Source organism: Hordeum vulgare, chromosome 7H (genome assembly GCF_904849725.1).
Source record: "Hordeum vulgare subsp. vulgare chromosome 7H, MorexV3_pseudomolecules_assembly, whole genome shotgun sequence".
Classification (NCBI taxonomy): Eukaryota; Viridiplantae; Streptophyta; class Magnoliopsida; order Poales; family Poaceae; genus Hordeum; species Hordeum vulgare.
Genome location: NC_058524.1, coordinates 45,968,580 through 45,985,987, shown reverse-complemented (window position 1 = coordinate 45,985,987; position 17,408 = coordinate 45,968,580). Strand labels below are relative to the sequence as shown.

The window sequence follows — 17,408 nt, the reverse complement described above, 5'->3', positions numbered from 1 at the left end:
CTGCAGGTTATGGCTATCATGCCAGAAAGATGGCGAGCCTGTTGTGGATCAGGTTGTGCTTGGTACCACAGTGAACCGGTTGCCGCCGAGCACATACCTCTCCTCCTCCTCCTCGACCTTCCCTGTCGCGGCTCCCATACCTTTCCTCCTCCTTGACATCTGTTGCCTCCTCTAATGCCATGACATTGGGTCGTGATCATACCACCCCTGCACTCTCTTAGTCCTTTCTGCTCTCTCACGCTGCAAACACAGCAGCAACATCTCCGACTAAATCAGAGGAGAAATAGCAGTGGCCCATACCTGGTGGTTGGTGCCTTATGGATGCATAACTGTGTGGATAGACCTCGCGTCACATCGGTAGATGGACTGGGCGGCAATGGTGGCTACCGACTCGATGCAGTGGCACACGGTGTGATGGATTGCCATCCTTGGACAAGGCTCGGCAGAGGATGTTGTCAGCCCATGCGCTTGGGCTACGATGCGTACCTGGAAACGGCACCGAGGCGGACGGGGAAAGGAAGGTGGGGCCACTCCGGTTGGGGCTCGACACCGTCGGCCAGCCTCGATCCGAGAGAGAAGGGGTCGTGCACAAGAGATGAGTGGATGGCTGATATGTCTCAACCGTATCAGCTTTTCCAAACAATTTTGCTATTGTTTTGGCCTCATTCTTGCATGATTTGAATGAAACTAACCCGGACTGACGTTTCTTTCAGCAGAGCTGCCTGTATGGTTTTCTTGTGTGCAGGAAAATGGATTTTTAGGCGTCCGGAAAATTCCAATAAAAAATAGAGAAAATCCATGCACCGGAAGGAACCCTGGGGCAAAAGATGGGCCAGAGGGGGGCCACGAGGACTCCAGGTGACCTGTGGGCACGGCCTGCCCCCTCGTCGCGCCGGGAGGCCGCTTGGGTGGGGGCCACTGATACGTCTCAAACGTATCTATAATTTTTTATGATTTCACGATGTTATCTTGTCAACTTTGGATGTTTTATATACATTTTATATCTTTTTTGGGGCTAACTTATTAATTCAGTGCCAAGTGTCAGTTCCTGTTTTTTCTGTGTTTTTTGACTCTTTTCAGATCTGATTTTGGAACGGAGTCCAAACGGAATAAAATCCCCAAAATAAATTTTTCCAGAACAGAAGAAGATTGGGAGGCTTGAGGGCCAAGGCAGGGGGCCCACAGGGAGCCCACAAGCCCTGTTGCCGCGGCCAGGGGGCCCGCGGCAACCAGGCTTGTGGCCTTCCTGGCGCTCCCCTGCCCTAGCTCTTTGGCCTATAAATTCCCTAAAATCCTAGAAAAAATCAGGGCATCCACGAAAATACTTTTCCGCCGCCGCAAGCTTCCGTTTCCGCGATATCTCATCTGGAGACCCTTCCCGACGCCCTGCCGGAGGGGACTTTGGAGTTGGAGGGCTTCTTCATCATCATCATCGCCCCTCCAATGACTCGTGAGTAGTTCACTTCAGACCTACGGGTCCGTAGTTAGTAGCTAGATGGCTTCTTCTCTCTCTTGGATCTTCAATACAAAGTTCTCCATGATCTTCATGGAGATATATCCGATGTAATCCTCTTTGGCGGTGTGTTTGTCGAGATCCGATGAATTGTGGATTTGTAATCAGATTATCTATGATTTATATTTGAGTCTTTGCTGATTTCTTATATGCATGATTTGATATCCTTGTAAGTCTCTCCGAGTCTTGGGTTTTGTTTTGCCAACTAGATCTATGATTCTTGCAATGGGAGAAGTGCTTGGTTTTGGGTTCATACCGTGTGGTGACCTTTCCCAGTGACAGAAGGGGCAGCAAGGCACGCATCATGTTGTTGCCATCAAGGGTAACAAGATGGGCTTTTATCGTAGATATGAGATTGTCCATCTACATCATGTCATCTTGCTTAAGGCGTTACTCTGTTCTTTTGGACTTAATACACTAGATGCATGCTGGATATCGGTCGACGTGTGGAGTAATAGTATTAGATGCAGAAAGTATCGGTCTACTTGTTTTGGACGTGATGCCTATAGATATAATCATTGCCTTAGATAACGTCACGACTTTGCGCGGTTCTATCAATTGCTCGACAATAATTCGTTCACCCACCGTCTACTTGCTTTCATGAGATAAGCCACAAGTGAACACTACGGCCCCCGAGTCTACTCACAACTATTGTTTCCACTTTCACGTTTACTTTGCTTTGTTTACTCTTTGCTTTCAGTTCTCACTTTGCAAACAATCTATAAGGGATTGACAACCCCTTCATAGCGTTGGGTGCAAGCTCTTTCTGTTTGTGCAGGTACTTGAACTCTCCTCCTACTGGATTGATACCTTGGTTCTCAAACTGAGGGAAATACTTACCGCCGTTGTGCTACATCACCCTTTCCTCTTCAAGGGAACACCAACGCAAGGCCCCAAGGCCGCGGGGAAATCCTTTGCATATTTGCTAAGGAAGTCCCTATAGGCGTAGCCATAGCAGCAGGATTCCTGGCGCCGTTGCGAGGGAAGGTCTATTGTCGCAGTAGCAGCCACCTCCTCTGGTGCCCTACCTTGGCTCCTATTTTTACCTGTGACGGAGAAATCCCAGAATAGAAGTCGTTTTGCAGTTTCTCGACGTGGAGCTGCCGCCACCCTCGGTTCTTCTCCATGAGAGCTAATTTGGAGGCTGCCTTGGCCTCCGGAGAGGGTAAATCGTCGCTATCGTCATCACCATCACCACTCCATCACCCTTCCATGGCTCCCCCCATCATGTGTGAGTAATTCCGTGTTGCAGGTGAAGGGGATGGTAGGGATTGGATGAGTTAGATCATGTAATAGTTCATCGGATTGTTGGGGGCATGTTGCCTATCATCTACTATGGTGTTTATCGTCTTTGCTGCTACTTTTTACTCTTAATGCTTGTCACTTTAGGCCCGAGTGCCATGATTTCAGATCTAAATACCTTATGTTTTCATGAATATATTAGTGTTCTAAGATTCTATCTATGAATAGTATTGTGACAGCCCGAGACCGACGTTCCAGAAGATTCCCCCTTTATTCTGTTTTCGTCGTGTGTCTATTTTCTTTTGTCGCATCATCATCGCATCATGCGCATCATCTGCATTGCATCGGCATCTCCGTTGCCGCCCGTTTTCAAAACTTGCATCCGTTGTTAGTTGCCGGTTCTCGTCGTTGTCCGTTCTAAGCCGACAGCACTCGCACGCGCCAGCGACATCGTTTAAATCTTGTTTTCAAAAGTGTGCGTAAAACTTTCTCTGATTGGGTTGAGATTTGACGTGCGATCTTAATTTAATATAGGTAGGCCGCGTGTCAAGTTTCGTCGCAATCGGAGTCCGTCTGGTACCCGAACGGTCGACCGTAGCGGCACCGTATTCGGTCTATCGTCGGACGTGTTCCGGTGTTTTAAAAAAATACATTGCCGGGTGTCGTTTCCCCTCTCATCTCCGCCTAGCCCCTCTGCAGAGTGCTTCGTCCCTACACGCAGCCCAGGCCGAAACCTCCCGGAACCCGAACCCGGCGGTCGTGACCGTTGGATCCGGATCAACCCCGTTTTACCGCAAATAGTCATCGATTTGTCCATTGGACCCCTAGCCCAGTTAACCACGACCGCCCGATTTAGATCGGAGGGTCTAGACCTAATCGAACCAGTTATTTATATGCGAGTGTAGGCCTACCCTAACCCTAGTCCAATCCGACCTAGTGCGCGCCGCCACCCCACCAAGATTTCCCCATCGAGCCAACCTCAGCCAACCTCTACTCGATCCCCTCCTCGTTTCCCTCCTCGGTCCCAGATTCCCAGCGCCCTCAGCAGCCATATCGAGGGAAGGGCTCGATCCCATCGCCCGATCCATCCAGCGCCGCCAGCAGCCTCGATCCACAGGAGCTGGCCCCGCGAGCCTGCCAATCCCCTGCTACGCCGCGCCCAGTCCCGTAGGGCGCGTTTTCGTTCCCACGCGCGGAAACCCCGGCTTCTCCCTCAGGAGCCCCGCTCCACCAGGCGACCAACTTCATATCGCCCCGCAGCCAGCCGCCCGAGGCAGCTCCCGCTCCTCATGCCCGGAGGTGGACGCCCCTTGCCGGAGCACTCGACGCCGGCGACCACCTCCACCAGGAACTCCTCGTCGCGTCCCAGGCCAGACCCCTCGCTCCCTCTCCTTCCTCCTCCCTTTCTCTCCTCCCTCTCTCTCAACTCTCTGTTTCCCTCTCGTGTCCAACAAGAAAAGCAACCCCGCCATGGATGGGGAGCTTGCAGCTTGTGCACCGGCGTTCCCACCACCGAATCGAGCTCCTGACGCCGGGAATGGATCCGCGATGCCAAGACCCCCTAAATCTACGTCGAGCTCGCCTCCCTGCCCCATCCACGGTGCGCCGTCGTCCTCCATGGTGCTACCCTGCTGCTTCCTCTGTTCTTCAGAGAAAACGAGCAAAGCCAGCGCCCCCTGGGCCGAAGTCCAGCTCGCCGTCGCTGGGAATCGGCTCCCTGCGGACGGATCCTTGACCCAGCGTGCATCCCCAACCCCTCCGCCTTGCTGGAAGCTCCAGCATCGAAGCCATGTATCCCCGTCGGCCCCTTCTGTCCGCTGTAAGATGCCCCGATCTGAACTTCGTATTGTTTTTCTCAGATCCCTTCTCGTTGTTGGGCTTATTAAGGTTTTCATGTCTATTTTTGCACAAGCACAGTCGTAGCCGAGGTGGTTAGTGCCTCTGGTTTCTATCTGAGGGGTTCTGGGTTCAAATCCCAGGCACGCCCTATTATTCTCTTTTGCCTTGTTTTTTTCCTTCAGGTTATCAGGGACACTCAGCTAACCTAGTGGCAAGCACTCCACGCACACATCCATGAGCATGTTGGATCAAATCCTAGCGCCCTCCTTTTTTTGCTTTGGACAAGAATTTGCGTGAGGTGAATTGCTATGCCATCCCTTGCATCATTGAACTGATCATGCATCATATTAGGGTGTGCATCATGTCATGCATTTGCCGTGGTGAATATTTGTGTTGATGTTTGTTTCCGGTTTGCTCTGTCTCGATAGAGTTCCGCAAGCGTGTCGGAATGTGAGGAACCGTTCGACTACGTTGGTTCGCCGACTTCTCGGAGTCATTCTTCTTCCAAGCGGGATATCAGGCAAGATGACCATTTCCCCAGATACCATTACTATCATTGCCATGCTAGTTTATCGCTTCTATCGTTTATGTCTCGTTGCCTACCACATGTTTCCATATCAGCCTCTCAACAATGCCATAATTACTCTCAACCTGTTCGACCTAGCAAACCACTGTTTGGCTATGTTACTGCTTGCTTAACCCTGTTGTTAGCGTTGCTAGTTGCAGGTGCAGTTGCTTCCATGTGATAACATGGGTTCCTTGTCATATCATCATATTAATGCTATTTAATTTAATGCACCTATATGCTTGGTAAAAGGTGGAAGGCTCGGCCTTTTCTAGCCTGGTGTTTTGTTCCACCTTTGCCCCCCTTAGTTTCGGCTACCGGTGTTATGTTCCATAAACGAGCGCTCCTAACACGATCGGGGTTGTTATGGGGACCCCCTTGATAATTCGTTTTAGATTAAAGCTGGTCTGGCAAGGCCCAACTTTGGTACTATATTTGCCTAATAACTAATGAACTGCATAGGGAGTAATTAACCCGAGGAAATTTAATAAACCCCCGGGCCAGTGCTCCTCATGAGTGTTGGCCCCACCTGAGCGATGTCCGGCACCCCTCTGGTCACCCAGAGGTTTGACGATCCCGACGTCTAGCTCATCCGTCGTGTCCTGAGAATGAGGTACGCGACTCCTATCGGGATCGTCGACACGTCGGGCGCCTTGCTGGATTAGTTTTACCTTTGACGAGATATCTTGTGCATCGGGATTCGGGTGATGCTTTGGGTAATCTTAGAGTTGAGGTTTTCCACTAGGGAATCCGACGAGATCGCGAGCTTCGTGATTGAGGATTTCTATGCGGCTTGTGGTAATTTGTGATGGACTAGTTGGAGCACCCCTGCAGGGTTAAATCTTTCGGAAAGCCGTGCCCGCGGTTATGTGGCAACATGGAAAGTTTGTTTAACGCTGGTTCTAGATAACTTGAAGTTAACTTAATTAAAACCTGCCAACTGTGTGTGTAACCGTGACTGTCTCTTTCGTGAGTTCTTTCTTCGATCGACGACACGGTGGGGTTATGACTGACGTAGGTAGGTGTTTAGGATCATTCATTTGATCATCTGTAGTTCATGTCCGCTATGCGTAGATCTTCCCCCTCTTATTTCTGGTACTCGTAAGTTAGCCACCAAATATATGCTTAGTCGCTGCTGCAACCTCACCACTTAACCATACCTCACCCATTAAGCTTTGCTAGTCTTGATACCTTTGGAAATGAGATTGTTGAGTCCCCTGTGGCTCACAGATTACCACAACACCAGTTGCAGGTACAGGTAAAGGTTACTCGACGTGAGCGCGTTGCTTGTTCATTTGGAGTTGCTTCTCCTTCTTCTTCTTCAACGATCTAGGATGGGTTCTAGGTCGGCAGCCTGGGATAGCAAGGATGGACGTCGTTCTTGTTTTTCTCGTTTGTTTTCGTCCGTAGTCGGACCCTGCTCTTACTCTTGATGTTTATGTAATGTACTGAAGTGACTCTGATGTAGCTTGTGGCGAGTGTAAGCCAACTCTGTATATATATCTCTTCTTTTCAGTACATGTACTTGTAACGATATCCATTCTTGCGACACGACGAGAAGCGCTTCTATCCCTGACGAGGCCTTCGTGCCAAATTGAGGATAGGGTCGCATCTTGGGCGTGACAAGTATACACCTATTATAGTCTGGAACCGGCGATCCCAATGGTATTAGCTTGGGACACCAAAGGGGATAGACTATAGTTTGAGGATTTCATGTATCCATTGATTGTTAATGCTTTGTTCTGGTGCTCTTTGATAGGAGCACCTTAATCTCCATAAGTTCCTTTTGGCCCCGTTGGTAGCGGGATGGTAGGACAAAAGATATTGTGCAAGTTCTTATTGCAAGCACGCACAGCTACCTTGGGATACATGCCTAATGTTTGATATTTGCCTAGATGATCATTACTTTTCTATGTGCCTTGCCCCAAGTTAAATACATGATATATCTCATCCATGACCAACCATCCATCTCCCTAGCCTATAGTGTTTTAATCCTGCTAGTTACAAGTTGCTTTACTTTATCTGTTTTACTTCCGTTGCTTTGCCACCATTATTTTCGTTGCCACAATCACTTCCATATCATCGTTGCTACTAACATTTCATTGCCAAGCAAGTATCTTTCAGGTGCGGTTGAATTGACAACTCAACTGTTAAAGCTTATAAATATTCTTTGGCTCCCCTTGTGTCGAATCAATAAATTGGGTTAACTTACCCGCGAAGACGGTTGCGATCCCCTACACTTGTGGGTTATCAAGACTATTTTCTGGCGTTGTTGCCAGGGATCATAGCTTTATTTACAAGTCTACTTGGAGTTATTTTGCTTGCTGCCATTTATCCACTATGGGTAAGAAAGGAGACCCCAAGGTTCCAATTTTACCATCCACTACACGAAAAGGTACTGTTCTTAGCACTAGCGCTACGCTTGATTCACCTTCCGTTATGAGTAAGTTTGCTTCACCACCACATGCTGCTTCTACCGAGTCCGTCACTATGCCTGATACTTTTGATGATGCTTCTACTACTATTGATGAGACTGGTTTACTTGGTTATTTTATTGAGTCTCAGATTGCTAAGGCTGCGAAACAGTCTAGGGTTGAAATTCCTGTTACACGCTACCCCATTGGTGTATCCTTTGGTTACCAAGACTTGAGTGGTCTCAGGGAAATAATTCTTGATGATGATTATATTGAACTTGATGATGATTTATGCAGGGAGCTTACAGAGTGTGCTCACTCTGACCCTGCTTCTTTCTAAGAAGCTGCTTCAAAAGCACTCTATGAAGAACAAATTTACTCCTGATCCTAAATTTGCTTCATCTCCTATTTGCATTGAGGATGCTGATTTTGATTTCTTTGTCAATCTTTCACTTGTATCCATATTTGAAGTTGACCCCTTCTATGACAGAGAAAATGGCGACGCTATTGCACACCTTACCAAACTCACTGAGTTGGGTGGTTTATTCACTACAAAGGACAAGAAGAGAAATTGTTATGTTACTAAGCTACTCCCTTTCTGTTTGAAGGAAGATGCTAAAGCATGGTATGATGCACTAACATGTGGTTCCATTAAGAGTCCTCAAGATTTAGCTCAATCTTTTGTTGCTAAATATTCTCCTACTCATAAGCAACATGCTGCTTTACAAAGAATATATAACTTTGAACAGTTGCAGGATGAGCACCTCCCTAGAGCTTGGGGGAGGTATTGCACTTTACTCAACGCTAGACCGGGACAAGGAGTCCCTAAGAATGAACTGCTTGATATATTTTATGTTGGTCTAACCGATGAATCTAGAACCTATCTGGATAGTTGTGCTGGTTGTGTTTTCAGGGAAAGAACACCGGACGATGCTGAAGAACTAATAGGCAAAATAGCTAAGAATCATGATGGTTGGTCCGTTCCTGAACCACTTCGACCACCAAAGAAGAGGGCTATGCTTTTCTTGATCCCCGAAGTTATGCAAGAAGCTAAGCGGTCTATTAAAGATAAAGGTATTAAAGCTGGAGATGTGAAGAATCTACCTCCTATTGAGAAATTATGTGAGCCTACCACTCACCCACCTATGGTAGAGGTACACTCTCTTTTAGAACTCAATGCAAGTGACATCCCTCATGGTAAGCCCCTGATCAATGCTTAGATGATCTTGATAATTTCATTGTCAAGCAGAATCACTTTAATGAGCGGATTCAAAGCCAGTTGCATGATAATTCCCTTGCTATCAAGAGTTTGCTTGATGTTTTAAGTAGAACTGTTAATGATGTTAAAGGTCTTGTTAAGCATTTTCATATGGTTCAAACTCAACTTGAACAAATTTCTAATGTGCAAAAATATTTGCTTGCTAAAAATACCAAACAAGTTGATACACAAGCATATGGTATAAAGACCCGAGGTGGTACACACACCCAGGACCCCCTTCATTCGGAGGGGCATCCAAAGAGGATCGAGCAAGATTCTCAATTGCACGAAGAAGACGTTGTCAGCTCCCCGAAGAAGAAAAAGAAACACAAGGAAGTTGACAACTCCAATGATCCCATAATTCATCAAGAACCTATTGTTGATCCTAATAGTATATCTATTTCCGATGTTGAAACTGAAGATGGTGCTGAACCTGATAAAGATAATGAGAAGAATGATCCTCCTGAAGTACAAGAAGAAGAAGCACCCGACAAGCGCAAGAGATATACTAGAGACGACTTTGTTGCAAGAAGACATGGGAAGGAAAGAGAACCATTGGTACAGAAATCAATGCCCTTCCGAGGTAAGTCTTTCAAAACCAATGAAGAAGAGCATTACAATAAATTTTGTGAATGGATGAAACCTCTTTTTCTTCAAATTCCTTTGACTGATGCTATTAAGTTGCCTCCGTACTCGAGGTATATGAAAGATATTGTTACTAATAAAATAAAAGTTCCTAATGAGGAAATATCTACTATGCTTGCTAATTACTCTTTCAGTGGTAAGATTCCTGATAAGCTTGGTGATCTAGGTATACCCACCATTCCTTGCTCCATAAAAAATAATTATGTCAGAACTGCTTTATGTGATCTTGGTGCAGGAGTGAGTGTTATGCCTTTATCTCTTTACAAAAGGCTTTGTCTAGATAAACTAATCCCTACAGATATCTCTCTTGAAATGGTTGATAAGTCAACAACCGTTCCTGTTGGTATTTGTGAGGATGTTCCTGTTGAAGTTGCTAATTGCTTGATCCTTACTGACTTTGTTGTGCTTGACATGCCCGAGGATGGGAGCATGTAGATTATTCTTGGTAGACCTTTTCTCAACACCGCAGGTGCTATTATTGATTGCAATAAAGGAAAGGTGCTTTCAATGTTAATGAGAAGGAGCACACGATATATTTTCCGAAGAAGATTGATAAAAGGCATGGCCTTAATTCTATTGAGAATATTGAGACCGTGAAGGTTGGAGAGTGGGATTGTCCTCTACATGTGCACCACAAATACAAAACCATTATGGTGGGGACAATATCCATTAAAATAAAGCTTATAAATATTCTTTTGTTCCCCTTGTGTCGAATCAATAAATTGGGTTAACTTACCGGCGAAGACTATTCCGATCCCCTACACTTGTGGGTTATCAATGGCGACACTAACCATGGCCCGCGGCACGGCCTTGACCGGCGTGATGGATGTGTCCATCGGGAAGTTAAGAATCAACAAGGCGGTGGCAAACGTCTAGGACGAGCGGCACACGCATGCTGAGAGAGGTCTAAGACGTGGGTGGGATAGGCGGAAAAGGAGGTGGGTTCAGTTCGAAAATTTTGAGAAACGAGGTTGTCCTTTGATCAGGAAGGGGCATGTGTTCATGTGTCATGGGTCTATTTTTCTTTCATTGGACTGTTTTCTCGAGCGGGCTGATTTTTTGGTCGTGCGTAGGAAGGATGCGGAAAACACCTCTATCGCACTGACACCGATGCATTCAAGTTACTACCATGCTAGTATGCATGCATATCATAATGTTCCAAGCATGCATACATATCATACACATCAATGACATTAATTTGTTCATAAAATTCATAACAGTAAGTGTCATATCCATTGATTTGTACAAAAAGGTGCCAGATCCATTAACTGACATGCAAAGGCAGAGACTGCTGCTGAAATTATGTCTATGCGTCATCAAAGTTTCTTAATTAACAGTGCCAAGTTAATAAGTGCCTTGCTTGTTGTTTAGACCTTGCTCACCATGGTCAGTAATTAATCAAAATTAAGGTGATATATATAACTAAATTCATGTTAATCAGGAAACATTGCACCGAAATCAGAAAATCAAAACACACAATGACAAAGTACCAACAGATGATATGATTTTTTTGAACCGTGCAAGCAACATCATGGGCAAAAATTACAAAAAACATTGTGGAACAGAGGGGAAGGGGAGAAGCAAAGCCTCACAGGATGTTGAGGAGGAGCATGAGGAAGTGCACTGACGGCGGGCGGGCGGCCTCCTCCCTCCTCGATGTTGAGGAGGAGCACGAGGAAGTGAGCCATGGGCCCTGCACTGACGGCAGGCGAGCGGCCTCCTCCCTCACTACTGGAAAAACACAATTTGTCGTCAGCTCTGGGCTTTGTCATTAGCAAATTCACGGGGCTGACGGCAAAGGGGCTTTGCCCTCAGCCAGGAGAACAGCTGACGGCGTAGGACAGGCTGACGGCACATGTGGGCTTTGTTCACCTAGTTCTAAGTCGTCAGCCCATAGAGGTAAAATGATGACGACAAAGAAAGCCAGACGACATAGAGGGGGTCCCGGCCCCACTTTCGAGCCCGCCTAACGAAAATCGGCTTTGCCGTCAGTTGGCTGACGGCCAAGACTAACGGTTGTCTTTGCTGTCAGCTAGCTCATGGCAAAGCCGAGGGTTATCCCGCGCGTGGCCCGACCCCTCTCTGACCCAGCCCCACTCGCGCATCCGCATCCACTACAAGAAATATGTCAACTAACGACCTTCAATATTGGTCACCGAATGGTCATTGATTTCCATTTGCGACCTTTTTACGACCAAAAACAAACAGTCAAAGGCTGAGGATCTCTAATGAACTATAATGACTTTTTTGCTGGATTGGTCGTAGGATTTTACGACCAAACGAAAGCATTGAAATTATTTTGGTCATTAGCAATCTCCCCACGCCACGTCGAATCTGACATGGCAAGCTGACGTGGCATAGAATCAACCCAGTCCAATTCGGTGTTTTAAATGGGCCGAGCCCATTAATCCAACCCATTTAATGTTTTTTTCTCTTTATTTTGCTTAGCTGCATGGGCCTGGCCCAAAAATCCCCAACATTTTAGCCTTTTTTATTTTGGGTCGTGGCCTTTTACTTTCTATTGATTTTCTTTTTTGGCCATTTTATTTTTGTACTCGTCCCACTAGTCACATTGATCCCACATGTCATGTTGATCTCATAATTCGTATCGACACCGTAAATTTTGTAATTTTTCAAACAATTTGTGAGGTTTCCATTTCATAGGTATACAAATCACATACAAAATCAATATTTTCAACAGATCACAGAACAAATGAAATTCGTCCAAAAAAACACTAAATTAGTCTATTACAATCTTTACACTACTACAACTCAAATATGCCTACTACAGCCTACTATCACAATACATGATATGCTACTCTTTACATATAGGCTTCACGACTTCACGCTTGGCTTCACATTTCACCTATGCAAAAAATAAGAACAAAATAGTAGCCAATGAGGGAACAAAATAGTAAACAAAGTAGTATAATATGTATAGGTTGACGGTACTAATCGATGAGAACCTTTGAAAGAAAACGTTAAAGCCGAGGATGGAACCTAATTAATCATGTTATTGTGGAAAACACAACACGTAAATAGTATGACTAACACTAACCAATATGTGTTTATGGAGTGACTAAAATATTCTCACTAGCTAGGATTTTTTTAATGTATAGTATACTGACATGTGAAACTTTAATTAAATTGATCATAGAAATAAAAAGAACTATACGAATGGGTTTCGGGAGTTCACAGGGAGGGGCCCACCCACCCGGGAGTGAGCCCAAGACACTAGGGTGGCACCACAAGTCCTTAGTGGGCTGGTGGAGTCAACCCAAAGGGCCCATGGCGCCACATAAGAAAATACCAAAGGAAAATAAAAGAAAAAGGGAAAGAGGGAGGTGCGAAGGAAGAGGAGGACTCCTTCTTCCCAAACCGAATTGGAGGAGGAGTCCTCCTCCTCCCCTTGGCCGGCGCACCTTGAGGGCTTGTCCCTCAAGGCTAGCCCTCCCCTCCCTCCTATATATAGTGGTGTTTTAGGGCTGGTTTGAGACAACTTTTGTCACGTGCAACTCAACCCTAGACCACATAGTTCTACCTCTAGTTCGGATTTCCGCGGAGCTCGGGTGGAGCCCTGCAGGAGTAGATCATCACCACCACCGGAGCACCGTTACGCTGTCGGAGAACTCATCTACTTCTTCGTCTTGCTTGCTGGATCAAGAAGGTCGAGATCATCGTCGAGTTGTACGTGTGCTGAACGCGGAGGTGCCGTCCGTTCGGCGCTAGATCGGAACGGATCGTGGGACGGATCGCGGGACGGTTCGTGGGATGGTTCGAGGGACATGAAGACGTTCCACTACATCAACCGTGTTCCTTAACGCTTCCTGTTGTGCGATCTACAAGGGTACGTAGATCCAAATCTCCTCTCGTAGATGGATATCACCATGATCAATTTTGTTTTCCATGAAACGTTTCCCAATAATATGTCGGTACTTCTTTTTCTTCTCCTTTTTATGCTTGAATTACTCATTTAAATGTACAATAACTATGTCACATTCTAGACACATTCATTGCAAAACGGTTCTGATCTACCGACTGATCCAGCGCAAGGCGTCCCCCACTTTCCTTGCTTGATACATGGCCTACTAGACCACACACGATTTTCTTATCTATCGTTGTTGCGGAACAATGGGAATGAGCGTTGAGTACGCAAGTGCGCAAGCAGCTGGAGATGTTGTAATTTTTTCAACATGGATCTTGTTGCAGAATATTAGATGTGACGGAAATGTTGTTGCAATTGTTACAATAAGAATCTCGTTGCGCAAAAATAGAGAAAAGGAGGTTATGCAACATGAATCTTATTACAGAAAATTAGAGAAAAAGGAGGTTATGCAACAAGGGGTCCTCTTGCAAAAAATAAAGAAGAGGAGGCTGAGCAACATGGATATTGTTACAGAAAATTAGATAGATTTTATAACAATTTTCTTGTTGCGGAAATTAAAAAAGAGAAGATTTTTTCATAAAAATATAATTTTTGCCATACAAGTCTTATTGCAGAAAAGAAACATGGACAGCTCGTGAGGCGGTGGATCTTTTCAACCGACGTGTAGCATGCCCCCTTTATATTAGCCTTTTATTAAGTCGAACTTTGTAAAATTTTAGCTAACATTAGAGAAAAATGTATTATCTTATACAATATCAAATCGGTACGATTACAGTCGTCTTCGAATATATTTTCATATTATATATACTAGCATGTGCATCACTATGGAATAAAACAAGATTTAAAAAGTGATGACGTGTGACATTGTTCTTGACCGTGGTGGCGTGGAATGTGTTCTAATGATGTTGGTGTGGATGTATGCGAAGCGACAGATTATGAACTTTTTGAAAATAATCTCTACTGTTACAAAAAATATGGTTGGAAAAAAAATATCTACTACTAATTATACTAGTAATTTTGCAGTATATTAATTGCATGCAAATATTAGATATGATATTATGATTAACACTAGCACTGATATTTGATATGCTACTAATTGTACGTTGAAGGGGGTTCACCTCACCATTGAAGCAGTCTTAGTCATCACATTAACCTGATTTGATGGTTGAGATTAATTAGATCTGTCATTTAATGGCCGGGATTAACCGGATGTTGTGGCTTCTCAGCACGTTCCAATCCAGACCCTGCTCGAGGTGTCTTCTTCGATTGCTGCTCCCCCCGATGAGAAAATTACACCTTAGTACCACATTTGGGATAGTGATGCTGAATTGATATCAAGATTGATAATCTTTACGTGTTAGTACTAAGTTTTGGGCTATACGTTGCAAGTCGAACTAAACAATGTATTTCGACATATTAACGTTGAAACCAACGATCAGGCCCCACGTGTTAGGTGCCACGCTGGCCAACCGGCACACGCCCACGCGCTGACTAGGACGGGTGCGTACCGTTTGGCTAGTCTCTCGTGTCCTCGTTCACCTTTGTCATGGAACCCTAGTTAGGAGAGGATCAATAACAAGATCGCATAGCAGTGTTTTACAAAAAATGCAACCTGATTAGAAACCATCATGAGATGAGGAAGAGAAAGGTTTACTCAAGGACAGTGAAGGTACGTACCGATCACGCCGTCGTCTTGGCCGGGTGGTTGGCGATCTTCTTACCATCGAAGAGGTTCCCGTACAAATGCATCCAAGCCGGGACACATCGGTGACGGGGAAGCCCAGCGAGAGCACCCAGGTCGCCTTCGTGCCGGGGAACGGCTCATAGAAGAGGCGTCATTTTACGTCGTAGCATCGCGGCACGTACGCTAGCTATTTTGTGGGGATGAAAAAGGAACTACTACTAATTAATCATATTTCTTAATTTTTATTTACTGTTTGGTCGTGATTAACTGTTCATGCGGGTGCATTTGTGCTCGAGATTAGATACTACATGTCCGATTCTGAACTAATTTTGATGTGTGAAGATGAGGTTCAAAATTAGACAACGGAAATTTGTAGAATGAATAACTTCAATTTTCATGCAGCATACAAGCATATATATAGAAGTCGTTGTTGGAAAGTTTTAGAGCCAAGTTCAAATTCTATCAGAACCGAATTTGAAAAATAATCGAATGAACTGAATTCAATTCTGCCAAAACGTAACAACAGTGGTGGATGACAGAAAATTCTCGGCGTACAATGAGCTTATTACAGAGGTGAGACTTAAACGAAAATAAAAATTACAGTTATACAAACTTTTTAAGATGCATTCCTTGCTTTTCCGTACGTTGTTTGCTCCGCAACCTGAAAGTCTGAGAGGCGGGAAATATTGTCTGATCTCAGCTGCTGTTGACGACTCTGCAGTTGCGTCTGATCTCGCCGGCGCTTCCCGTGAGCGGGGTGATGTTCCCCATCTTGATCATGGCGGCCACGAAGTCGGCGAAGAAGAGCGCGCTGTCGGCGCTGTACTGCCGCACAAGATCGTCCTGGGCGGCGCCGTTGAAGAGCTCCTGGTCGGAGTGCAGCAGGCCCCGCCGCGCGAGGAGGTTGGGGTAGTAGGCGTTATCGAAGACGAACCGCGTCTGCGCGTCGAGCGGCGTCAGGTTGGTGTCGCCGGAGCCCGCCGGCGCGGGGCAGCTCCGCCGCAGCCCCGCGGCGAACGCGGGGTTGATGTTGGTGTCGTTGTAGATGTGGTCCCGGAAGAAGACGCACTGCGAGAAGCCGATGGTGTGCGCGCCGGAGAGCGCCGTGAGGTCGCGCGGGCTCAGGCTCTTGTTGGCGAACGACTGGATGAGCTCGGTCAGGTTCAGCGCCGGCCCCGGGAGGTCGCTGTTGGCCCCGTCCAGGCTCGCCGTCGTCGAGTCCCGCCGGCCCAGCGGCACCGCCCAGCTTGGCCCGCCGAGCTGCACACACACACGCGCATGGCACGCATGCAGATTGCCAGAGAGGTCAGCTTAACTGCACCGAGTATACACACGTTTGCATGCACGCGCGTACCAGAACTGTGCCCTCCCGTGCGGCCAAGGCGAGAATGTCGGCGCAGGACACGACGCCCGGGCAGACGTGCTCCACGTTCCTCTTGATATCGTCGATGACCTCGAAGCCGCGGACGGAGTTGACGTTGGGGAAGGCGGTCTTCTCGCCGGTGAAGTTGCTCGCCGGCACGTCGTCCAGGAGGATGGATCCGTCACAGCCCTGAGAGAAATACATCACGTCCTACTGTTAACCTGACTCCAAATATGTAACCTCCTACGTACGTGTATATATATATTTAACCTGAACAAAGCAGTCATGGAAGAAGAGGCGGAGGAGGGATGCGCCCATGCGGCGCTCCGTGAGGACGGCCTTGAGCATGCTCACGCGCACGATGATCCCAAGAGGAGGGCAGCTCTTCTCATAGAACTTGGGATCCAGCTGCCCGTTCCCGTAGCCATTATCGTTGCCGGTGCCGCCGTAGCCATTGCCTTGCCCGTAGCCGTAGCCGTAGCCGTAGCCGTAGGCGTAGGCGGCGGAGGAGAAGAGGGAGAGAGCAACAAGGCATTGCCAGACAATGGACGAAGCCATGGGGAGCTCACAAGTCACAACAAAGTTAAGCTCTCGAGTCTCAAGAGAGCTAGCTAGGTACGCTTCCTTTGGAGCTGATGAGCTGAGCTGAGCTGATGAAGTGTTGTGCATGTACCATGCCCATTTATAATGCTCTTCCGCTTCCATGCATGCACATAGATCTAATTTTTTGCCTATGCTTGCCAGCTGATTGCTCCATCCATGCATGTGGGAATATGCTGACAAGGTGGCACGATAACATAAGTTTCATGTTTACTACGTACGTACATATTTGTTTTTACGAGTACTCCTAATTTCGTCCTGGCTAGATTCCTGAAATTAATCAACCGTCGTTTGGTGCAACTACGCGGCAGTTGCCGGCAATCGGCAGAGACATAGTTAAACGATGGGCATGCAAGATTTCAACGAGGCTGGACCACGTAGGGACTACAAAGTAAACAC

General features: G+C 46.5%; 1 protein-coding gene across 1 annotated transcript; it reads right to left on the bottom strand.

Annotated features, from left to right (window-relative positions):
• Positions 1-15,561: 15,561 nt before the first annotated feature.
• On the bottom strand, positions 15,562-17,049 carry LOC123411236 (peroxidase P7-like). The gene is made up of 3 exons (XM_045104173.1): positions 16,680-17,049; positions 16,401-16,598; positions 15,562-16,306 (listed from the first exon to the last, which is right to left on the bottom strand). Exons 1-3 carry the CDS (start codon positions 16,965-16,967, stop codon positions 15,743-15,745), a joined length of 1,050 nt encoding a protein of 349 aa, XP_044960108.1. The 5' UTR covers positions 16,968-17,049; the 3' UTR covers positions 15,562-15,742.
• Positions 17,050-17,408: the final 359 nt, after the last annotated feature.

What these genes read in the sequence shown, in the direction of transcription:
- LOC123411236 (XM_045104173.1), bottom strand. Translation starts at nt 16,967, where the DNA reads ATGGCTTCGTCCATTGTCTGGCAATGCCTTGTTGCTCTCTCCCTCTTC. An exon ending in TCCATGACTGCTTTGTTCAG is followed by an intron (nt 16,599 to 16,679) that starts GTTAAATATATA and finishes TATTTCTCTCAG; the next exon opens with GGCTGTGACGGATCCATCCT. An exon ending in CACGGGAGGGCACAGTTCTG is followed by an intron (nt 16,307 to 16,400) that starts GTACGCGCGTGC and finishes GTGTGTGTGCAG; the next exon opens with CTCGGCGGGCCAAGCTGGGC.